At 29.2% G+C, this 22,621-nt stretch overlaps 1 protein-coding gene across 7 annotated transcripts in view; it reads left to right on the plus strand.

Moving 5' to 3' along the window:
* LOC107443943 (BAR/IMD domain-containing adapter protein 2) overlaps nt 1-22,621 on the plus strand; it is a 239,498-nt gene that overhangs the window by 165,696 nt on the left and 51,181 nt on the right. For all 7 annotated transcript variants that reach the window (XM_071183633.1, XM_043039366.2, XM_071183634.1 and 4 more), the window contains 5 exons: nt 5,840-5,901; nt 10,155-10,226; nt 13,426-13,554; nt 17,590-17,655; nt 21,365-21,451. In XM_071183633.1, the coding sequence (XP_071039734.1) occupies nt 5,840-5,901; nt 10,155-10,226; nt 13,426-13,554; nt 17,590-17,655; nt 21,365-21,451 (416 nt within the window). The remainder of the gene's footprint in view (nt 1-5,839; nt 5,902-10,154; nt 10,227-13,425; nt 13,555-17,589; nt 17,656-21,364; nt 21,452-22,621) is intronic.

Raw genomic sequence — 22,621 nt, forward strand, 5'->3', positions numbered from 1 at the left:
ATACATAACTCTCGCCATTGTAACAACAAATAAATGCTTATGTTTGGCAAAAAAACAGCTACACATTTCCAAAATAATATCTCTTAATATGAAGTCTATTAATAACACACTAAATTAAAGCTAATTTTCAAAAGCTCGTTTCCAAAAAGCACCCTGTAAATGTGTTACCTTGCAAGGTTATATAGTTGACCGGAAAAATACCGTTTCAGAGGAATATTATGTGAAGGAAGGTTATTGAAGGTCATAACTGAAAATCTCATATGTTTATTATTGTTATTGTTTCTGTTGCGGCATTTTTCTTATGGATAGCCACCACACTCTTCACTGTAGAGCTCTTCTTGGAACTTCGATCATCGTGAGATGATGGGGGGGGGAAGAGAATTCGANAGATTGTGTTCAGGAACTCTCCGGATATCAACGCAATTGAGAATCTCTGGGCCATATGCAAGAATCGCCTATTAAATATGGACTGTACAACTATGGAGAAGCTAATCACGGCGTTAATTCATGTGTGGTACAAGGACACAAATATTATATATGACTGTAAAAAATTAGTGGAATTCATGCCGAATCGTTTCCAAATGTTAATAAAGTGTCGTGGAGATCATATTATGTACTAAAAATTTTTGAGTTTGCATAAATTTAAATAAAATAGCATTTTCTCTTAGTTTTCTGAATTTATTGAGTTTGTTTCAATTAACTTGCACAAGGGTGTAACTCTCGCCATTGTAACAACAAATAAATGCTTATGTTAGGCAAAAAAACAGCTACACATTTCCAAAATAATATCTCTTAATATAAAGTCTATTAATAACACTCTAAATTAAAGCTAATTTTCAAAAGCTCGTTTCCAAAAAACACCCTGTAAATGTGTTAACTTGCAAGGTTATAAAGTTGACCGGAAAAATACCGTTTCAGAGGAATTGAGGAATAGTATGTGAAGGAAGGTCATTGAAGGTCATAACTGAAAATCTCATATGTTTATTATTGTTATTGTTTCTGTTGTGGCATTTTTCTTATGGATAGCCACCACACTCTTCACTGTAGAGCTCTTCTTGGAACTTCGATCATCGTGAGATGATGGGGGGGGGAAGAGAATTCGAAGGCAAAAAGGAAATGACTTTTATGTTACTGTTACAATACATCTTTCTGTTCATTCAATTCCTACCATTAGTTCAGACTCTCCCCATCTATATTATATAAAACGCTAATACGTACGTATGTATCAATAAAACCGATGATATTTCTTTTCTCGCGCTGGCAACAGTTTTCATTTTTAATTGATTGGATTCGGCGCGCAAGAGCACGTAGTGAGCATCATATGGCTAATCCATGTTATATAAAACGCTAATACGTTTTAATTGATAGGCTTCGGCGCGCAAGAGCACGTAGTGAGCATCATATGTCTAATCGGGTGAATTCTCACCGAATTATCAAAAAAATTCTCACAAAATTATCTTCATCGAAGCCGATGCTTTACATCCGGCGTTCAGTACTATTTCATATTGTTTTACAACACATGGTTTTAGCCCTCTGGTGGGAAAGACTTTAAAACAAAACTTACAACAGTTACTTTTCTCAACAACTGAAATTTAGAATAGTGTGATTAAGAAAAATATGTGAACTGTTTGCAATTTCAAATTAATATTGAAATGCACAGGTTTAGAATTTTCTACAGTGAAAAGTTTTCGGAACTTCAGTGTTCAAAAAAGTATACAAAAGCTAGACGTTAAGAACGTATCCAATGAGCTAGCAAAGCCAGCATCGGATTGCGAAGCAATCCGAAATGAACTGCGAAAACAGTTTCGGGGGTTCGCGAGCGCCAGCGAGCAGGGGGCGAAGCCTCCTAGTATATATTTATATATCTGGTTCAAAATTTTAATCGTTCGTAAAATACTTTTTATTCATCCACTCAGGTTCAAATATATATTTTTTTAATCCAGTAGTGGATGAAACTTGATGTAAGTACAGTTTTTTCAAATATTAAATTAATCATTTAAATTTAGTTCATTTCGATTTTGCCCCTTAATATTGTGATTCCGTCATAAGTATATACATATTTATATTAATTGTAATTATTTAATAAAGAAGTAACTGAAATAAAAATTTTCTTAAATGGGAATTGACTTTAATTTGTTTTTGATATTACATGCTTATTGCTACACTGTTAATCCTCTTGCCATTAGAAATAGTATCGTCTTGAGTATCGTATAATATATACAGTTCACGTTCTTTTGTACGACCCCCCATTTGTGTGATCCTTCCATTTTAGCGCCCACTAGAACGTCCGAACTGAACAATTCATTTCAATATAGCGACCGAAATTTAGATTTTTTTTTAATTCCCTGAAAATTACTCCGAAAAACAGGTGATAGAGATTCTTACTCTTTCAAAACCATTGGTAACTATTTTTTTCGTTGATAACGAATCAATCAATAACTAAAGTCTCGAAAAAAATCAAACCACCATTTCTTTTTATGTTTCCGCTTAATAGACATAAAACATCCCAAATTCTCTATGGATGAATAAAGAATGATAGGACCACCTATTCTAAACCTAAGATGTCATGGGTGTAATCTATGGAAATATATAAGTACATATATTACTTACTATTACTGAGAATTTGAAGTGTAAATTGCAAGTTCATTTAGAAATCGGGAGTTAGTGTATAACCATAGCCTTTCAAACTTTTTTTTCAAAGGGTTCCATATGGGTCAACAATCATATTTTTTTTTGTTTGAAAATGGCACTCACCCTTTTTGAAAAATTTCTGCAAGAGGTGGTTTATGCTTTATTTAAATATGTGATATTATTCTCATTTTTTTTTATTTTAGTTTTATTTTTGTTCTCTGGACGTATGTAAAATAGCGAAAATAGCTGCAGTATAGTGCTATATGCTAAGATCGGAAATTAAAAACTTTAAGGAAGTGGATAGAGGAATTTCCTAAAAATACTATGTTTACAATAATTAAAACACTTTAAGATCCCTAAAAGCACTTAATTATCATTTTTTTAGTTTATGTAATAAATTAACGAAGCCTCAATTTAATAAAAATAACTGAATCACGGCTTATTATAAGAGTAATTCACACGTAAAAATAACAAAATCTTTATAAACTCATAACTATTTGCGAAATGAAATGGGTGTACACAGCGACAAACTTAGTTCAATTTATGTTTAAAAACATTTCCCTAAACTCTTAAGGAATAAAAAAAACCTGTGCGATAACACCTTAAACTTCAAAATTTTATCAAACTTAGAACAACAAAACATCCACTTTTTTTATTTTAAAACTTACGCTAGACTAATGACAGATCCACAAAAAAAGAGCAAACATAATTAACGATTAAAAAGTCTTATTAGAAACCGCAAGAAAAATACTGATGACTAAACTTTCTCAAATGTTTGCTCTCAGCTCAGGAAACTTCACTCCCTACGAATTCGAAAAAAAAATCTGGAGTTTCAAGAAATGAATGGCATTGTGTTAGAGGTACTTTGTTTAAACAGGTCGAGTGCTGTGAAATCTCCGACATTTATAATACCATCCACGTTTAAATTAAGCTATAGTGTCTACATGTTCAAAACTCACCACACAAAATGCAATTTAATTAAGTAATATGGCGTCTGCTTCATTAATTGTGGTGGCAACGGCTCAGTGATTTGGTGTTAAACAGGATATGAGATAGGAAAGTTTACAGAAGCGCGAGGGGGAAAAAAACTTCATTAACTAAAGAAAAGTAAAAATGCAACGGGAATTAAGAATTTAATTTGGAGTTTCGAGATAATTTGATTTTAGTTGAATATATTTGAAGTTTTTAAGATAAATTAATGAAACGTAAATTAAAAATTTAAAAAATTAGACAAAATTAAAGCAGTAAAAAAATAGACCATAAACAATTTTTAAAAAATGGGGAAAAAATGCATGCCTGGTTTCAGAAAATGTTTTTGTTACTCCTTATTTTTTATTGTAGATGTTTTTAGTTTTAATTAATTTAAAAATATTTTTAATGTTATTTTTAAATGAATAATTAGAACAGTAATAAAATTAATTATTTAGAAATACATAATTTTCTGCTATACCTTAATTTTACATGATTTTCAGTTCTATACATAATTTTCAGTTATACCTTAAATTGCATAGTACAAAAATTTGTATCAACAATAAAGATAAAATATTCTATTTTATTATAATTAGGATTATATATTCAAAAATATACTGTAAAATAAAACAGTTATGTCATTAATGCAATTTTTTTAAGTTTTACCAATGGCTTTTTAGCATCCGGAAAAGTTCCTGAAATTAACAAAACCTGGAACAACTGAGCTTAATAATTTGCTAAACTAAACAATAGAGTGGTTCATTTATTAAGTTATCAGGGCTCCGAAATTCAAATTCAAATTTTTTTTGTCATTGTTCTGAACCAAATAATTTTATGTTGCTTCAAAAAGAAATTTAAAAGTTTAAATTCATAGTACTCCATATATTTGTAATTTTTTAATTTTCGAAATTACTTTTTTAAATTGAAATTTTATTGTTAATGATAAAATTTTATTATTATTTACGTTATTGATTGTAAAGACAAATGATAAAAAAGTTATCTTTAATTATTCTGTCATTTTACTTTCAACTGCATATTTTGGAATCAGTTAATATAAATCATTATTCGAATCTATTTCATTACTTTGTATCATCCAATTTGTATTGAATCTGCGTCTTTGCACTTCATTGATTCATATAAACTGATTCATTATTATTAAAAGACTCAATGAATTATGAATTTTTGTGAATTTAATATTACAAAAATAAATGTTAATGAAGTTAAATTTCTAAAATTATCCAAAATATTTATTTTGAATTCAAAAATTAAATATTCCGTCTATTTAAACTTAAAAATTTACGTAAATCGGACGTTTCAAAGACAGTTACAATTCAAAATAATATTTTTTACAAAAAACATTATTATTTTTTACTGGTATATATTTATAATGCCTTATAATGTCTGATAATAAGGAATTATTTCGTATTGGAAATACATCCTCTAAAAATTTATCATAATTTCTGAAATACTTTGAATAGACATAAAACAAATTCATTTTCGTCTTTTTTATTCTTATCTGTATTTTTATTTAATTGATTGCGTACATCTTTTTGAAATAAATTAATTTGTATACATATTTATTTATAAATTTGGTTATTTGTGGATAAAAATCAAAAAATCATTAAAAAAAATTTCGAAATTCCAACCACATAGAAATTACATGAAAAATAAAATTCTCAACTTACTATTTAAATGAAAGTGGTGTATTTTTTATCACACAAACCTGATTTTTGTGCTGGACACATCATTGTATCAGTTTAAAATGTATCATAATTTCTATTTAATGTTCAAAAAGAGAAAAGGATATTTTTTTCTTTTAATTCTTAATATTACTTAAAATTTTTAATTCTTAATGTTACTTAACTTTAAATTTGAAATCGTAATGTTATTTAACTTTAAATTTTATACTGGATACTTACTTTGAATTAGTTAAAAAGAATCACATTTGTATTTGGTCATTTGAAACTATAACTTTAAATCGGCTAATTTTCAGCAAATCTCTTTATTTGTAAAACTTTGATTTATATAAAGAAATTCATTAATAGTTTCAAATCTATAAACTACAACATTATGAAAAAAACATTATAGAGATTAATTGCCTAAAAATTTTTAAAATTTTCTAGAATATTTTTTATTATTAAATTTCCTAAATTCAACAAACTAAATGAATTACGATTTTTTACATGAAACTTGCTAGTGTCATTAATTTCAAACACTAAAATTCATTTTTCAATTTCAGGTACAGCTTTGATGCAGCTCGTTGAAGTTCATAAAGAAATACACGCTCAACAAACTAATATTGTAAGCAAAACTTACTATTCTATAAATCTTACCTCAATCTTAAGAACTTAAACTTAAGTACGTAAATATAAAACCATGGAAATACGAATTCATTGAATTTTAACTTTTTTTCAAAAAGTTTTAGTTTTCTGATTTAATTGATAGATTTAATATTAAAAATAAAAATATTATCTCTTGTTCTTTTGAATTTTTAATTATATATTTTGTGTCACTTCATCTCCTTATTTATAATAGTTAGATATGCTTAAGTGTACAAATTAAAAGCTTTGTATTATTTATTTGATATTTATAAAAATATCAAGTATATCAGTATAATTAAAAAATGCAATATCAAACAGCATGAAAATTTTAGATAATCTAGGTATAATAGTTGATGATGTAGAAGTTTAGGCCTTTACAGAATTGTTTAAAGTAGAGCACTAGTTCAGTCTTCGACTTCGTCATCTGAGCATCAAATCAAACCTATATAGCCTAATTTTTTCAACAATTAAAAATTAGAAACCAGGAATAACTAAGTGAACTTCACGGTTGGATGTAGGCTTTTGTTAAAAGAATTCTTTTGGATTGACCAATAATGCGTTCTTAATATAGAAGAAAAATTAAGAACGCAATATTGTCAAACGGATTTATCAGATGACAAGATGTGAAATGTTTCGTGATCCCAACCCTTAATGTATATATTTAGAATCATTATCAATATAGAATTCGAAAACCAATATAGTGGAAAACAATTATAGCAGAAGCTCCATTATTTATATATATATATATATCATATGAAAAAGGGGGGGGGGAAATAATAAGTAAGAAATAACAAACAACAGTTTATTAAAAATAATAATAAATAAAAAAAAATAAAAAAAAATTTAAAAAAAAAAAGACAAATAAGAAAGTCGTCGAGAAAGTTGACACAACTACCCCGAAGGTACAGATACTAAATGCATGCGGAAGAGACAGAAAGGTATGGTCGATGAATTAATTGCACCCACGGGTGAAAATCATTAAGAAAATATAATGTTTCAATAATCTCACAGAAATAATTCTTTATATATTTATTGCTGGGGACAAAAAAACCAGATTCCTTGCAAAGTATGTCATGAAGAGTTCATGCGTTGCCAGAGGTAAACTATCTCGCTCAATTTATCATCATTTAAGTCGAGGCGAAAGTATGTATATTTCATAAGAAGAGGTATATAACTGTTTTTATATGGTGAGAAAATGTTCGGGAATTTGATTTGTATACATTCGTAATTACTTCTGTAAGAGAGATTCATTTATTAAGTTATGAACTGTTTAGTTGAAAAAAAAACAGTACTGAATCTAGATAGAGTACAGATCGTGATGAATTGCTAATAAAGGGTGAGAAAGCGAAATTGGAATGGATTTACATTTCTATCTTGCGGTCAAATTTTAAACTTGTAAATTGGTGAATAAACTTTCCAATTTATCTAGTAATATTCACATACTTTTCGTGAATTTTTTTTAACTGTTTTTATNAAAGAAACATGAATTGCCTGCTTTGCACATAATTTTAGCCACGGATTTGCACGAAATGGATTTGCACATGGAAAAATTAACAAAGAAAAAATTTAGTACATAATTTTAGCCACGGATTTGCCCGAAATGGATTTGCACATGGAAAAATTAACAAAGAAAAAATTAATTAATTTTTTTAAAGAGTTAATAATCATTTTTGAGCCGCAAAATGTCATTAATTGTAACTAATTGTAAATTGTAATCTTACAATTAATGCATAAAAGATTAAAAGATTAGTTGTGGAAAAATGATTAAACTTAGAGAATAAATTGAAGTTAAATTTCTATAACTGTCTAAGGACACTATTTGCTGAAAATAGTGTCAACAATCGTTCTACAACTTTTACTTTAAATATAAACTTTAAAAACTATAACTTTATAAAACTTTTAAACTTTAAACTTTTTTTTTTTATAAGCATCTAAGATTCTGAAACGAGAAATAGAGTTCTACATTAAATTTGATTATTTTAAATCCCACATTTAAAGCCAATTTTTAAATAGCTTATATTAATTTTATTCTTTTTTATGCGCAAATAAGTTCCTAGCTACATCTAAAAGCAAACAAATTCCATTTTTTAATTTTATTCTAAATGACGCACACTAACAAAGAGAAAAATATAAGTTTTCTTTGTACTCAGAAATATACGGGAAGCAAAATCAATTTTCAATATGATTTCTTTCTTTTTTTTAAAAAAAAAATATTTTTTCCAAACTTTTAATCAACATATGCTTGTCACAAAAAAAACCCAGCTTTATTGGTAGAAATTTCAATTTAACTCAAAATGAAAATAACAAAGAAAAGACCGCAGCTAAGTTTTTATTTTATATTTCTGATAAGAAACAAAACATAAATCGGTTTTTATTCTAGCTAGCATTGAGAAAACGATATGCAAATTTAAATGAACGACTTAGAAAAATACCACCTGGGGTAAAGAAATATGCATGACAAAAGAAAAGAAAAAAAAATTATATTTTCGAATTGAGACAAAAAGTTATTCCAAACCTTCCAGATGTCCTGTTGGAAATATTTTAAAAAGAATCTAAGAACGTATTTCATTTTTCTGTGATTGGATATTTAAATATTAGGCACATGTTAAAATAAGTTGTGAGTGATTTATTCAAATAGTTTTGAGCTTTCGGAATATTTTTTCTTTCTTTTTTATGCTACATTCTGTTTCTGTCAGCTAAATTCCAATCAATATAGTCTTATAGTAGAACAAATTTTTAAAGAAAGAAATTATACTCTTCGATTAATATATAATAGTTTATACGAGAATGTTTGAAAAACCATCAAAAACATGGATTATTATTCAGCATTTCATTTTAAAAACCTCTCAGGAAGCAGTACAAAACAATTTCCAAAATTTTTACACAAAGAAATAATACTCAAAAGCAAACTATTTGAATATATCACATTATTATGTAAGTGTTTTTACGTCTGTCCATCCAACTTACAGTAAAGCTTACTGTAAAGAACATTTTTTACCTGCACGGTTTTAAAACCGTTTGCAATTAGTATGGTTAAAAAATCCTGAACACGGTTTTTTTTTTAAAAATTACTACTGTCATGAAAACACTAGACTTGTGTTAAGCAGCTTTATGGTGTTGCCGTCTATGTGTGAATGAGAGTATCGTATTCCAATAGTCCAGGGTCACAAATTAGGGGAGTGCAGGACACTGAAAACTCATGTGTTGATTGTAATGGAGGAAAAATCGTGGTGTAAAAGCTGGGATTCGAACCCCGTTCTGTCGGTTATGAGATAAACAGATTGACCCTCTTGGCTTTGATATGTACCTATAATTGCAAGGAATTAAGAGGCTTCATAAGGTGAGCCTAGTTGGTTTCGATAAAATTCTGATTGTTTAACCATATTAGGAGAAAGTAGATAACAAACGGTTTTTCTTACAGTTAATAGTTTGAATATCTTATGTAAGTTATTTGACTGCTTTGTTTGAGTATGGTGAAATAAGAAGTAAATAAATTGCTGTTTAACCATTCTTTCCACGAAATTTTTTACAGTATATAGATATATATACTGAAAAAAGTAACTTAATAAAGAATAACAACGGCTAAAATTTGAAAATAAACTATTATAAATGAAAATAAAACTAGAGCCAATCACATAACGATAAACAGGAGTAACCCGAAGGGGACGTCAGTAAAACCAAAGAATATGATGGTAACCAGAAGCGGGGTTTCATCAAAAGAGTACAATTGAAATTTTTTGTTAATCCAATTGACCCCGACTCTGCACTTTAAACTTTTTGGTTTGAAACTCTTAATTTAAAAAACAATCAAAATCAAAGACGTAATAATTGCATAATAAAATAAGAAAAAAAATTAAATAATGCAGATACCCTTAAATTACAGATACAAAATATTTTATAGGAAAAGGATCCTATTATCACTTATATTTATTTTATTCTGATGACACCCAAAAATGTATGGAAATTAATATGAAGTCTATATGAAACAATCCACATGTATCGATAGGTAGCTTGGAACTGCCCTACGCAATTTTTTGATCTCTTTTTCTTTTTTTTTCCTTCAAGTTTTTATTTACTTATTTTTTGCCGTACGAAACTAAAGAGCAAAGCTGAATAACACAGTTGGTTTATTTTTTTAATCCACTTACAAAATAAAATGACGTAAGCACATAAAAATTGCAAGACGTGATTTGTTAATTTTACTGTTAAATGTTAATTTACTCTATTTTTCAGCTGAAAGCCTTCTATGTAGACCTTCTACTTCCTTTGGAATCTAATCTTGAAAAAGACACAAAAGTAGTAGCGGTAAGAATTAGTTTTATTTTGGTTTATTTATTCCATGGTTTTTAAATAAATCAATAAATATGAAAGCATATGAATTCTAAGCATTGAAGTTCGACGAACCTTGTGCTTAATCCAATCGAAGAAGGTTTTTTTAAATAGTTTGTTTAGGTAGTAGATGTTTTAGTTAATTGACAAAAATATCTAGTCATTTAGCAAAAAAAGATCATCATTATTTTTTAACTATTTTTTAACAAAAATATTTAACTAAATTAGTTATTATTATTATTTAAATATTATTTAGCAAAAACGTTCTACTCAATTGGTTATTATTATCATTTAACTAATCTTATTTAACAAAAATATTTAACTAAATTTGTTATTATTATTTAACTAATATTATTTAACAAAACTATTGAACTAAATAAGTCATTATTTTTATTTAACTAATGTAGTTTAAACAATAATATTTAACTAAATAAGTAAATATTATAAATTAACAAATGTTATTCAACAAAAATATGTAACTAAATAAGTTATTATTACTATTTAACTAACGTTATTTAACAAAAATATTGAACTAAATAAGTCATTTTTATTATTTATCTAATGTTGTTTAACAATAATATTTAACTAAATAAGTTAATATTATTATTTAGCTAATGTTATTTAACAAAAATATTTAACTAAATAAGATATTATTATTATTTAACTAATGTTATTTAACTAAAATATCTGCGCCCAAGACGTATTATATAAAAATATCTTTAATATAAACAGCTTTATATAAACAAATGGCAAGTTTTATCAGAATTTACTTTTTAGATATGAAATAATGAAAAGCACACACAGTTGTATTTTAAATTCTCCCATTGAAGACATGCTGTCACCTTTTGAAATCTTCTGCTGCTAAAAGATCTTCCTTTCACTAAAAACTTGGTCCTTTCAAGTCTGAACTTGATTGTAACCGTTTGTATACAGGCTCCCTCAGTACCAAAGCAACTCAAGCTACCAAGTATTCAAAGTACCAAGCGCTCTTAGCAACTCAAGATCCTAAGAATGTTACTAACCTGATTAAAAACAAAGTAATTGTTTATACTAGGCAGCATATTAAATTCTGACATTTAGAAACGCGCACGTCTTGGTAACAAATGAATATGACAAATCATATTTATAGATTAACTTATCGATGTTTTATTGTTGGGAAAAGCATTGTTTTTATTGATGTTTAAGAGGTTTTCCTGCGGTAAAAAAAAGTATGTCATTGCATCATTATTAACAGCCTTTGAATGGCAAACTAGATTTTGATGAGGTAAAGAACGTTTAAATTATTCAATACAATGTAATAACTGTTTTTTAATTAAAAAAAAATATTTGTGTCAAATTTTCTTTATTGATTTAAATGGTTTCATTGATTTCATTATAATACAAAAGTAAATATGCATAAGAGTTTATTAAAAAACTCTCTAATTCATAAAAAAATATTATAAATTCTCCAGGGAGAGGTTTTTGAGGCTCAATTGAAAGATACTAATAATTTTTAAACATGATAAATCATATTTTATATTTGAAATAAATATATCATTTCATAAATTGACTTTGTTTAGATACAACCAGAACTAATGACAAAACGTAGAAGACTTTTTCAATCGTTTTTTACAAAGGCAAGAAGACGTTACCAACCAAAAAGTAATTACGTTGCTTATCTAGAGCACCATTCTAGTATATTGAGACAGCCTTATAGTTAACAGTTAAAGTTACTAATGTAGTTCAGTCTTAGTAATCTTGAACAATTTATTTTAATAGCTTGAGTCTTTATCAGAGCTTTACGATATGAATCGTAGAAAATGGTTAAACATTTTGTTCAACCTAAATTCCGTGAAGAATTCTTTAACTCTCTTTATTGTACGAAATATTTTCAGCATATATTATATGAGCGAAGTATTATACAAGTTTTTTTATTAACTTGCATGAAGATAAACACTACAGTAATACACTTACTGTTTTACTTCAGTTTCTTAGCAAAATAACTGTGTTTATTTTACTTTTTTATAATTTTTCTAAGAAACTTAAGCATTACAGTTAAAAGAGCTTTTTTACAAATAATCCAACTAACTAAGGACCTAAGTTAAGACCAAAAAAGACACACATTTCGGTTCTCTAATTAGTATTTAAGAGAGAAAAAAAATGTTATCAAAATCTGGTGAATAAATACCTAGAAAATTAGTGTAAAAACAACGAAAATGTTGAGTTGCTGGTTGAAATCTTACTGTGTTTTTTATTATATGGATAATTTTTAACTTACATGAAATGGCCACTTTTTCTAACCCGCAACCCATGCTTTATTGGGCTATAAATTGCAAAGCATTAACTCTATGACCGTTTTAACTGACAACTAGCTGTTACGTGATTGTTTATCTATATATATATATATTTAGTTCATAGTTTCTTGGAAGCAAATTAATTTCAATATACATTCCAGCAATTCATTTCTATCCTGTTTATTTCTAGTATTATATCAGATATGTTAAAACAAATTTAAGTTGTACTGTACAATCTCACTACACTCACAAATAAATTGCTCAACAATAAACCATATTGTAAGTAAACCGAACCTGTCAGTATCCAATTATAATGAGGTATTAAATTAAACTCTAATCCCATTCAAGTTGAACCATAGGTTTAACAAAAAGTAATAATGTGAAATTCAAGAATTATTTGTTTACGCTATAACAATTCATCAAGGTATTAAGTTTGTAGCACAACTGAATACTTTAGCTCGTTCTAAACTTTCTAACATCGTAGGGAATTTTCTGTAGTATTAGAAATATAACATTATTATTTGTCAAAAATATTATTCTTTTTAAAAAATTTAAACTGATTTCTGTAATTGAATTCATTTTAGCACAGAATATTATTGAAATAAAAAAAAAATATTGAAGAACTAGATTTCATTAATTTGTTCATAATTAAAAAAGTGTTTTTATAACTATAAAATACTTAACTTTTCCTGATAATGTAACTCTGTTAAATGTTAGATGACATTTTAGCAACTTCACGTCTTCCTCTATCCTGAAGGATTTGCGCCACAAAAACCACAGAGGCACATTATTCAAATCACGTCGACTTCTCTTACCTTATTTCGAATTCCTTCCCGAAAAATGTCAAAAAACATTTGTGTAACTGTAACTCATCTTTTTTTTTTTCCTTCTATGTATTGCAGGGTGAGCACAAGCGATTCCTTCAGCAACACAAGTGTCACCACGATTCCTATCAGAAAGCTCTCGGCATGTGTAAGAAACAGAAGAAAAGAAGTAGGACGAGTTTCTGTAGCATCGGCAAAGACGTCAAAGTAAGGACAGAATAGAGATTGTTTGTTAACGTTTGCTCCAGTGAGCACGTCTGTTTGCTTTTGAATTAAGCCTCTGTTTCGTCCGGTAGAAGCTACAGTTGTTTAACCTGATTAATCGTATTAGCTAAATTGAATTGAATCCTTAGGAACATAAAAGCAAAAGTTTTAAGACCATTTCACTTATCATCATTACGTTTCTGAAAATTTAATATACCAAGTGACTAAAGATATGAAAAACTTTGCGTTCTTAGAGGTTATCACAAAAATTATCGTAGATTCAAGTAATAAATTCAAAGTATAAAGGAAAGAGTGTGACGCGTACTGTTTACTGTGCTTTGTTAAGGAAGGGAAGTAATATATTTTTCCAGCTTTTAAAATTAGTAGCAAAGTTCAACAGTATATCGAACTGTTGTTAAGACTAATGCAAATGATAATAGTTGCATAAGCGATTGGTAAATTGGTAACTCCCGTGAAAATGAGAAAATGACGGGGTGAGGTTTCACCCTCTATTTCTCGCTCCCTTGAAATTTAAGGGATGGAGTGTTCAGTCGTAACGCGCCAATAAGAATAAAACTAATTCATTTCTTTTGAACGGAAAATATTTTATTTCTCATTTTACACACTAGATGGCGGTACCAGGATATTTTTAAGGTAATTGTAAATAGTTAGTTTATATTAAACTAGATGTCAGCACTAATCAAATACGTGTATATGGTAAAATAGGCACTTTTATGACCGTTTTCTTGAAAATTAACCGATCATTAAGGGGTTAAAGTGTGCTACGCTGTTGCTGCAAGTGGTGGTTATTTTGAAAATGTCTGTCATTTGTTGAAGAATTTTGTTATCATTTTTTATTTTATTGTAATTTAACAACATTTCTATTGCAATTGTAACCTGGCAAAAAAATTGGTTTCCTAAGCAGTACGCATTAAACCGTATATTTTTGTCTTCAGATTTTAATGATTATTTTTAAAAATAAAAACTTAATAGTGTGTTCATTTTGAGATGCTCGGTATCCCGAGCTAAAATTTGATACAAAGCACATTATACATTTTCTAGAACGATTACAAATATGTTTAAAAAAAGTAAAGATGTATATCTATGATACATTAAAAAATTTAGCAAAATCTTGGAAGTGTTTATCTCTTTTGTTTAATCTTTTGAAGAATGGACTGCTCTTAACTGTACTGATAACTTTGGAATACTTTTTCTAAAAAAACTATTGAAGCGATTTCCATTTTTTAAAATCCTCAACTAATACAAAAAAGGATATTTTTGATGTTTCAAAGAGTTTCAAATTTTAACAACAAACTTTGTTGTTTTAGATATTTTTTAGTAAGAAATTACGTTTGAACGTAAATAAAAAATAAACGACGGACTTCAAAAAACACTTTTAACCAATATTCAAAAAAAAAAAGAAGAAAAAAAGAGTAGACAAATTTATTCCTTAGCTTAACAGAAAATGACTCAACATAAAAATTCTTAGAAACCACGACTTTAAATAATTATTTCTTTTAAGATTCCTTTGTTTTCAAAAGAACTTTTTTTGGCTGGTTCACGTAAAAAAAATGTAAAGTCTTATAGCAAAATCAAACAGTTGATTAAAAGCTTGTTTCTTCTAAATAAAACCCCATGATTGAATTGCTCACTCAAATTTAAGGTTTATTCAGGGTTTTTTTCTTTTCTTTCAACGTTGAAAGAGTTGTTTTTCCGGAAATGAGCGAATAAAATGCTTTTCCTTTCTTCCTTTCTAATAAATCAATACCAAAAAACAAAATTGTTTACCGACCACACATAATTGATTCATTAGTTTTTCATGATTCTATTCAAAATTAAATTTCAAATTGTATTTTCAAATAGTAGTTTTCAAAAATATTTTTTTCAATATGAACAATCACGTTTAACTATTTATTTGACGGATTACAATGTCTAAAAACATTGTCTTTAAAATCAAGTCGAAAAACTTTTTTAAGTAATTTTGAAAGTTCATTGAACTATATTCAAGATAAAAATGCATTTCATTTATTGATTTTAATTTAAATGAAAATTGATATGCAAAGTTACTATTTTCGCAATTTCTTCGAAACAGAAGCATGTGTACCGTTTTACCTAAAAGCTCTGCATTAATTAGTAAAACAAAACAAGCTATAGGCAGAGAAATGGATTAACTCTTTTTGTTCTTTCGATGTATTCACAGATATCCCAAAGCTCAATATTGCCTTTATATTTCTATTTATTTTCCTATTCGTTTTTGGAGTATTAATTCAGATAATTAGAAGTTTCAATTTTTTTTCCTCCTCTCACTTTAAATTCCCACAATTCAGGTAAAATCGCTTTAAATAATACCTGCTCATAACCTGCCTATTTTTAAATAGCAATCAACGAAAGATCTAAATTAATAATAATAATTTATTGTCTAATATTATTAATGAAATAATAATAATAGAGCTAATAACCAATTAAAGTATAACTAAGAAGTATTAATCGGTTCCAAACTTGCAATAATTGCCAAAGTGTTGAACTCAATGTACCCAAGACAAAATTTATGATGGTACCATCAAGGGATTTTGATGGTTTATGTTGGCTTCAACAAGATTTTTGATGGTGCAGCATGTGTTGATGGCCACCATCATACAACAATTTCCATCATGGTTTGTTGGTTTTTGATGGACCAACAAATTCCAACATAGCAAGATGGAAAATGTTGCTCTATTGCTATGATGGTAAACCATCAAGTAAAGTTGGATTTCTCATGGACCAACAATGACCATCATATCATAATAGCATATGTTGCATTCCCTTTATGATGGTCAACCAGCATGGTATGTTTACTATTGATGGACCAACAACAGCCATCAAAATATGATGGAAATTGTTGGTTTACATATATGATGGTCTACCAACAAGTTATGTATATTAATGTTGGCCCAACAATAACCATTATATTATAATGGAATATGTTGTATTTCCTTTATGATGGTCAACCAACATGGTATGTTTACTATTGATGGACCAACAACAGCCATCGAAATATGATGGAAATTGTTGGTTTGCATTTATGATGGTCAACCAACAAGTTATGTATAATAATGTTGGCCCAACAATAACCATCATATTATGATGGAATATGTAGTATTCCCTTTATGATGGTCAACCAACATGGTATGTTTACTATTGATGGACCAACAACAGCCATCAAAATATGATGGAAATTGTTGGTTTACATTTATGATGGTCAGCCAACAAGTTATGTATATTAATGTTGGCCCAACAATAACCATCATAGTATAATGGAATATGGTGTATTTCCTTTATGATGGTCAACCAACATGGTATGTTTGCTATTGATGGACCAACAACAGCCATCAAAATATGATGGAAATTGTTGGTTTACATTTATGATGGTCAACCAATAAGTTATGCATATTAATGTTGGCCCAACAATAACCATCATATTATGATGGAATATGTAGTATTCCTTTATGATGGTCAACCAACAAGGTATGTTTATTATTGATGGACCAACAACAGCCATCGAAATATGATGGAAATTGTTGGTTTACATTTATGATGGTCAACCAACAAGTTATGTATATTAATGTTGGCCCAACAATAACCATCATATTATAATGGAATATGGTGTATTTCCTTTATGATGGCCAACCAACATGGTATGTTTGCTATTGAGGGACCAACAACAGCCATCAATATATGATGGAAATTGTTGGTAATAAATAGTTATTGCAAATAATAGTAATAAATAATAATAATAAATAATAATAATAAAAAATAATAATAATAAATAACAAATAATAGTAATAAAACAATGAGACTTCAAAAGCAAGATTCTTCATCCAAAAAATTAAATTTTTTAAAGCATTATTTCAGTTTAACAGAATAAAAATAAATCAATTTTTATTTTTACCAATGTTATTTCAACACAATACCAACAAAAAAAAAACAAAGTCTTTCTTTAAAATCATATAAGCCTTTTCTTTTCGTACTTTATTTACCGTTTTGTCTCTCTATTCCTAGCAATTACATGCCTTGGAGGACGAAAAAAAGAAATTGGATGTTTTCTGTGAGCAGAGCCTGAAACAAGTAATTTCTTTTATTTCTTCTGCGCCTCATTTCTTGTTTAATATGAATAAATGTATCCATAATAAACCGAAATAGAAGCGAGACAATAGCATTTGGCGCGATCCATGTAATTGCATCATTACAGAAACAGCATATAGGAGGATGCGGTCCGGATTTCTGAAACATAAGACTGTTTTATTGCCTGGCTTTTTGATAAACAAAAAACAATAAAACTAAAAGGAATCTCTTTTGTGATAAAAGTCCGGCAATATAGAAAGTATTAAAACAGTGCTACGCACCGTTAAATGCTGGTCCATTAGCAGTTATTTTGCATAATGGTATTTCAAAAATTTTATAAACGACGCATTGTTTGAAATTGACACACATGAAATAAGCATTATGAAATAAAAGATTTTTCGCAATGAAATTGAGTAAAATTTATTGGTGTTCTATAAACACCTCACTTAAAATAAAATTTTAGAATCCTTGGGATAAAATGAAGTAAAAGGCAATGATTAGGGTTTTCAAATTAATAACTAGGTCTGAAAGGAGCAGAGACCTTGTCAAAATCAGTTAAGTCATTTAGCATCGAAGGTGGCAAAACAATCAAAACCAGTTTGATTTCTTGAATACAATTAGCGCTTTTCAAATGAAAGTGTTTCTTCACCTCTCTGTTTCCAAAAAGTATTGATTTTAGACACGCAGTCAGACAAGTATTGCCGTTTTCATGGCAGATTTTCTCAGTAGATGCTGACTCCGTTTTTGTTTTCTTTCCTATATTAAATATTAATTTATTACCCCCAATGACTTCCATTTTTTAAACAATAGCAATAAAACTAAATAGAGAGCTATAATTGGGTATTAGCACCTAATCACACGATTGTGCTTAATCACGTGGTTATGCATGGCGTGTTAACGTCACAGCTTTAAGGCATGGAATTTATTTCCGGGAATTTTCGGGTATCTGGAATGGCCTGGTTGGCAGGGCACTGGACTCACTTTTGTGAGAACGGGATTTGAAATTCAGCGTCACGGTGAGTCGATGACTCCCCGTGTATTAAATGGTAACTGGTACACATTAAACCTGTCGGGTCGCAAAGTCCTTCATGTTCCCACCACAAATCAATACCTCTGGGGGTACTGAATTGAAAATTGATCGTTCTCTGGTTCAGGTCAAAATTACGATCTGTGGAGATGAATGAATGGATGTATGAATGAGTCCGCCGAATAAACGGGTGTGACACATGGGTGAGGCAGAAGTCGAATTCTTGGCCATAGATGGCGTTATTGGAAAACAAGAACAATCGCACTCCTACTTAACAGCCGATTACAACAACAACAACATAAATTTTTGGGTTTTAATTTGGGATCTGTAAGCGATCATTGCGTGACATGTATGCGTGACATCGAAAAGGAATCATGCTTAATAAATTAGAAGTATCAATAAAGTTTTTTTTAAATATTTTATAAAAAAATTAACAGAAAATTCAATGCATTCTCTTATTTACTTTTTTTTATAAAAAATGTAATAAAAGAAAATGTTAGGTCTTTTTTTAAATTTTTTTCAATGATAGAATTTATTGTGTAGAATTAATCGAATAGTATAAATCAAAACACTAATCTTAGTGTAAAAAAAAGGTCTGAAAATCATTTTTCAAAAAAGAATTATATTTCTTTGGGAATAAGATCGTACATCATGAAATATTATTTAAGTCAACAAGATTAATTCTTTTTTTTTTTAAATTTTTAAATTCCGCTGTTCTTTAAGGGTAAAGGTTTCAAATGACAATCTTTTAACTGTTTTCAAACTAGCGCATTTGGTGACCAAAAGTCGGCGAGGTATCTGAGAAAGCCACCTTTTTGGCTTTCAAATCAAAATTTCATAAGATTGATGTAGCTATGACGCAAACAGTTTAATTGAATGTTAGGAATTTAATAGTTAAAACGAGCGGGGGGGGGGAAACCTGCGGATGAGAAATCAAAGCAAGCTAAAAGATTGAAAGCTAATTCCCTCAAGTACATTAGAACCTTCATACACTCTTTTCATCAATTATTGAAGATGAAAAAAAAGGGAAAAAAACACGACAATCAGAAGTTATGATTTTGTACACACCATCGGGTTTGTTTAAAATATGAACTGAATTATTTTCACTCACACCCATTTCAAGCAGAAAGATTTTTCATATAAATACATCTTTACAACAGATTATTATTATTTTTTTTTTGCGGGGTGCTAAAATATTAGGTAATATTCATGTGCTCCTAATTAACTATGAAATTAATACGATAATTAACGATGAAATTAATACGATAATTAACGATAAAATTAATACGATCATTGACGATGAAATTAATACGATAATTAACGATGAAATTAATACGATAATTAACGATGAAATTAATACGATAATTAACGATGAAATTAATACGAGTATCCAATGACGACCTAATCCGAAATTATAAATCCTCGGTTACTCAGGAAGTAGAGCGTTCGCCTCCCAGTGAGGTGAACCAGGTTCGAATTCCAGCGGTAGCTGGTTGATACTTATTCTGCTCACGGCTTGCCTCAACCACAGTGCCGACGCAAAATATCATCAGTAGCAGACGGATCATGGGTTGGAATCTCCTTTCTGTCGGGCTACCCGTGAGAAACTTTCGTGGTTTTCCTCTCCATGTAACGCAAACGCAGTTTAGTTCCTCCAAAAAGTCCTCCACTGATTTTTCCCAATACTTAATCCAGGAGTTCACGTTATATTTCTATTTTATAACTGTTGTTGAACAGCCGACCCATTTTTTGCGTTTACGACTACTAATGTTCAACTCCGTAGCCTTGTAATGCTGAACCCAATCCAAAAGACAAGGAAACTCCTGGATCGAGAATTGGGAGAAATTTGTCTTCGTGGAAGACTTATTGATGAAACTAACCCGCATTTGCGTTACATGGAGATGAAGACCATGAAAACCTCCCACGGTTAGTTTGACGGCAAGGGGACTCTAATCCATGATCCGTCTACCACTGAGGATATTTCACTTCAGCACGGTGATCGGTGCGAGTCGGGGCGGAATTCGTATTGACTGGGATTCGAATCCGGTATACCTCATTGGAAGGCGAATGCTCTATCCCCTGAGCCATCGTGACTCCCAGGAGTTCACTTGTCTTCTGGGTAGGGATCAAAATTACAAAGCTACGGGTATGAACATTGATAATCGTAAACTTTGAATTGGATCGGCTGTTTGAACGCTGGTTATAAAATAAAATGTAAAATAAAATATTAAATCCTCATTGGAACTATACAATGAAAAAAAAATATTGGACAGTTTTGTTGTATCTTATATAATGCAGTGAGCTAACACGTTAACAAAAATAAATGCGGATAAGAATACTTCTCAAGACAAACAAAATATTTTCGCCACTAAATGCGAGAAACAAACGTTCCAAAGAAAGAAAGAAAAAGACGAAAGTGCCTCGCAGCAATGTTAGTCTCTTATTTTTTTCTGTTTTTTTCTTTTAAACATATGAACCTTCAGAAACGAATGCAATTTGCCCTCACTTCTTTCCTAGACTGACAAGAAAAGAGAGAGAAAAAAGTATTTTCTCCTTTTTCTGCGGTAATACCATAGCGCCATTTTGTTTTCTTTGTGCAATCCATTTATATTATGCTCGACCTTTGGGTGATAAATAACAGATTGCTCATGTTGTCAATTTTTCTTTCTTTTCTTTCTGTTTCAGGCGATCACTCAAGAACGCAGACGATATGGGTTCGTTCTAGAACGCCAGTGTTCCCTAGCTAAGCACTACTTGGCCTATCATACGAAGGTAACAAACAACATCGGTTTTTCTTGTTGCTTGTGGTTTACTTGTTGCTCATTTGTATTCTAGAAGCTCAATCCAACGGAAATCAACCATTTTATCTATCCCCCAAGGAATGAAGGAATCACCACCAACTGGAGATAAGAACTGCTTAAACTTCTGAGACATGTTTTTGGGATAGAACAGGGAGACAACAAGTAGTTCATTTGCACCACGTTTTAGTTGTTTAGTCTTATTCTAAGAAACCGTAAAATAATGTGAGACATCGCAAAAAAATTCATTATTTCAACTAGTTAGAGGAAATATTATTTTTATGAGTAAAATACATGCACTGTAAAAAATTCCGGATCAAATTACGGTACAAAGTACCAGCAATTTGGATGCAGCATCCATGAAATCCATTTTACTTTAAAATCCATTTACCGTACTATATTTCTTTCAGCAATATTTATTTAATTAGAGTAATTTTTATGGTAATTATTACTGCTAAAAATACAATTTATCGGAGTTTTCGTTCCGTAACAGGTTCCAGCAAATATGGATTTTATATAATGTATATAGTAAATATGGATTATCTTTTCATCGTAGCCTAATCTGGATTTTTTTTNAAATCCATTTTACTTTAAAATCCATTTACCGTACTATATTTCTTTCAGCAATATTTATTTAATTAGAGTAATTTTTATGGTAATTATTACTGCTAAAAATACAATTTTTCGTTCCGTAACAGGTTTCAGTAAATATGGATTATCTTTTCATCGTAACCTAATCTGGATTTTTTTTTCAGAGTAGTAATATATTTTTAAAAACCATTGTTCGAATGGTCCATATATTATGAAATATGTATATTATGAATATTCGATAAATTATGAAATATATGAATTACCACAACACTGCGATAAGAACTGCTTGAACTTCAGATTCATGGTTAGGAGGAGAAAGGAGACAAGAAGTCGTTAATTTTGCTCCATGTGTTAATTAATTAGCTGGCTAGTCACATTCCAGAAAAAATGTAAAAAAGAAAAGAAAATTCTGGCGGGAAAATATCGACGACACTAATTACTATAATAATGAAAATTAACAAAATATAAACTGATTAATAATTATAAAATAAATAACTCTGTTACAACTAGTCAACTGAGTTTTTAATATTAACAGGAAAGTAATTATATATAT

Source organism: Parasteatoda tepidariorum, chromosome 7, assembly GCF_043381705.1.
Source record: "Parasteatoda tepidariorum isolate YZ-2023 chromosome 7, CAS_Ptep_4.0, whole genome shotgun sequence".
In the NCBI taxonomy this organism is placed as follows: domain Eukaryota; kingdom Metazoa; phylum Arthropoda; class Arachnida; order Araneae; family Theridiidae; genus Parasteatoda; species Parasteatoda tepidariorum.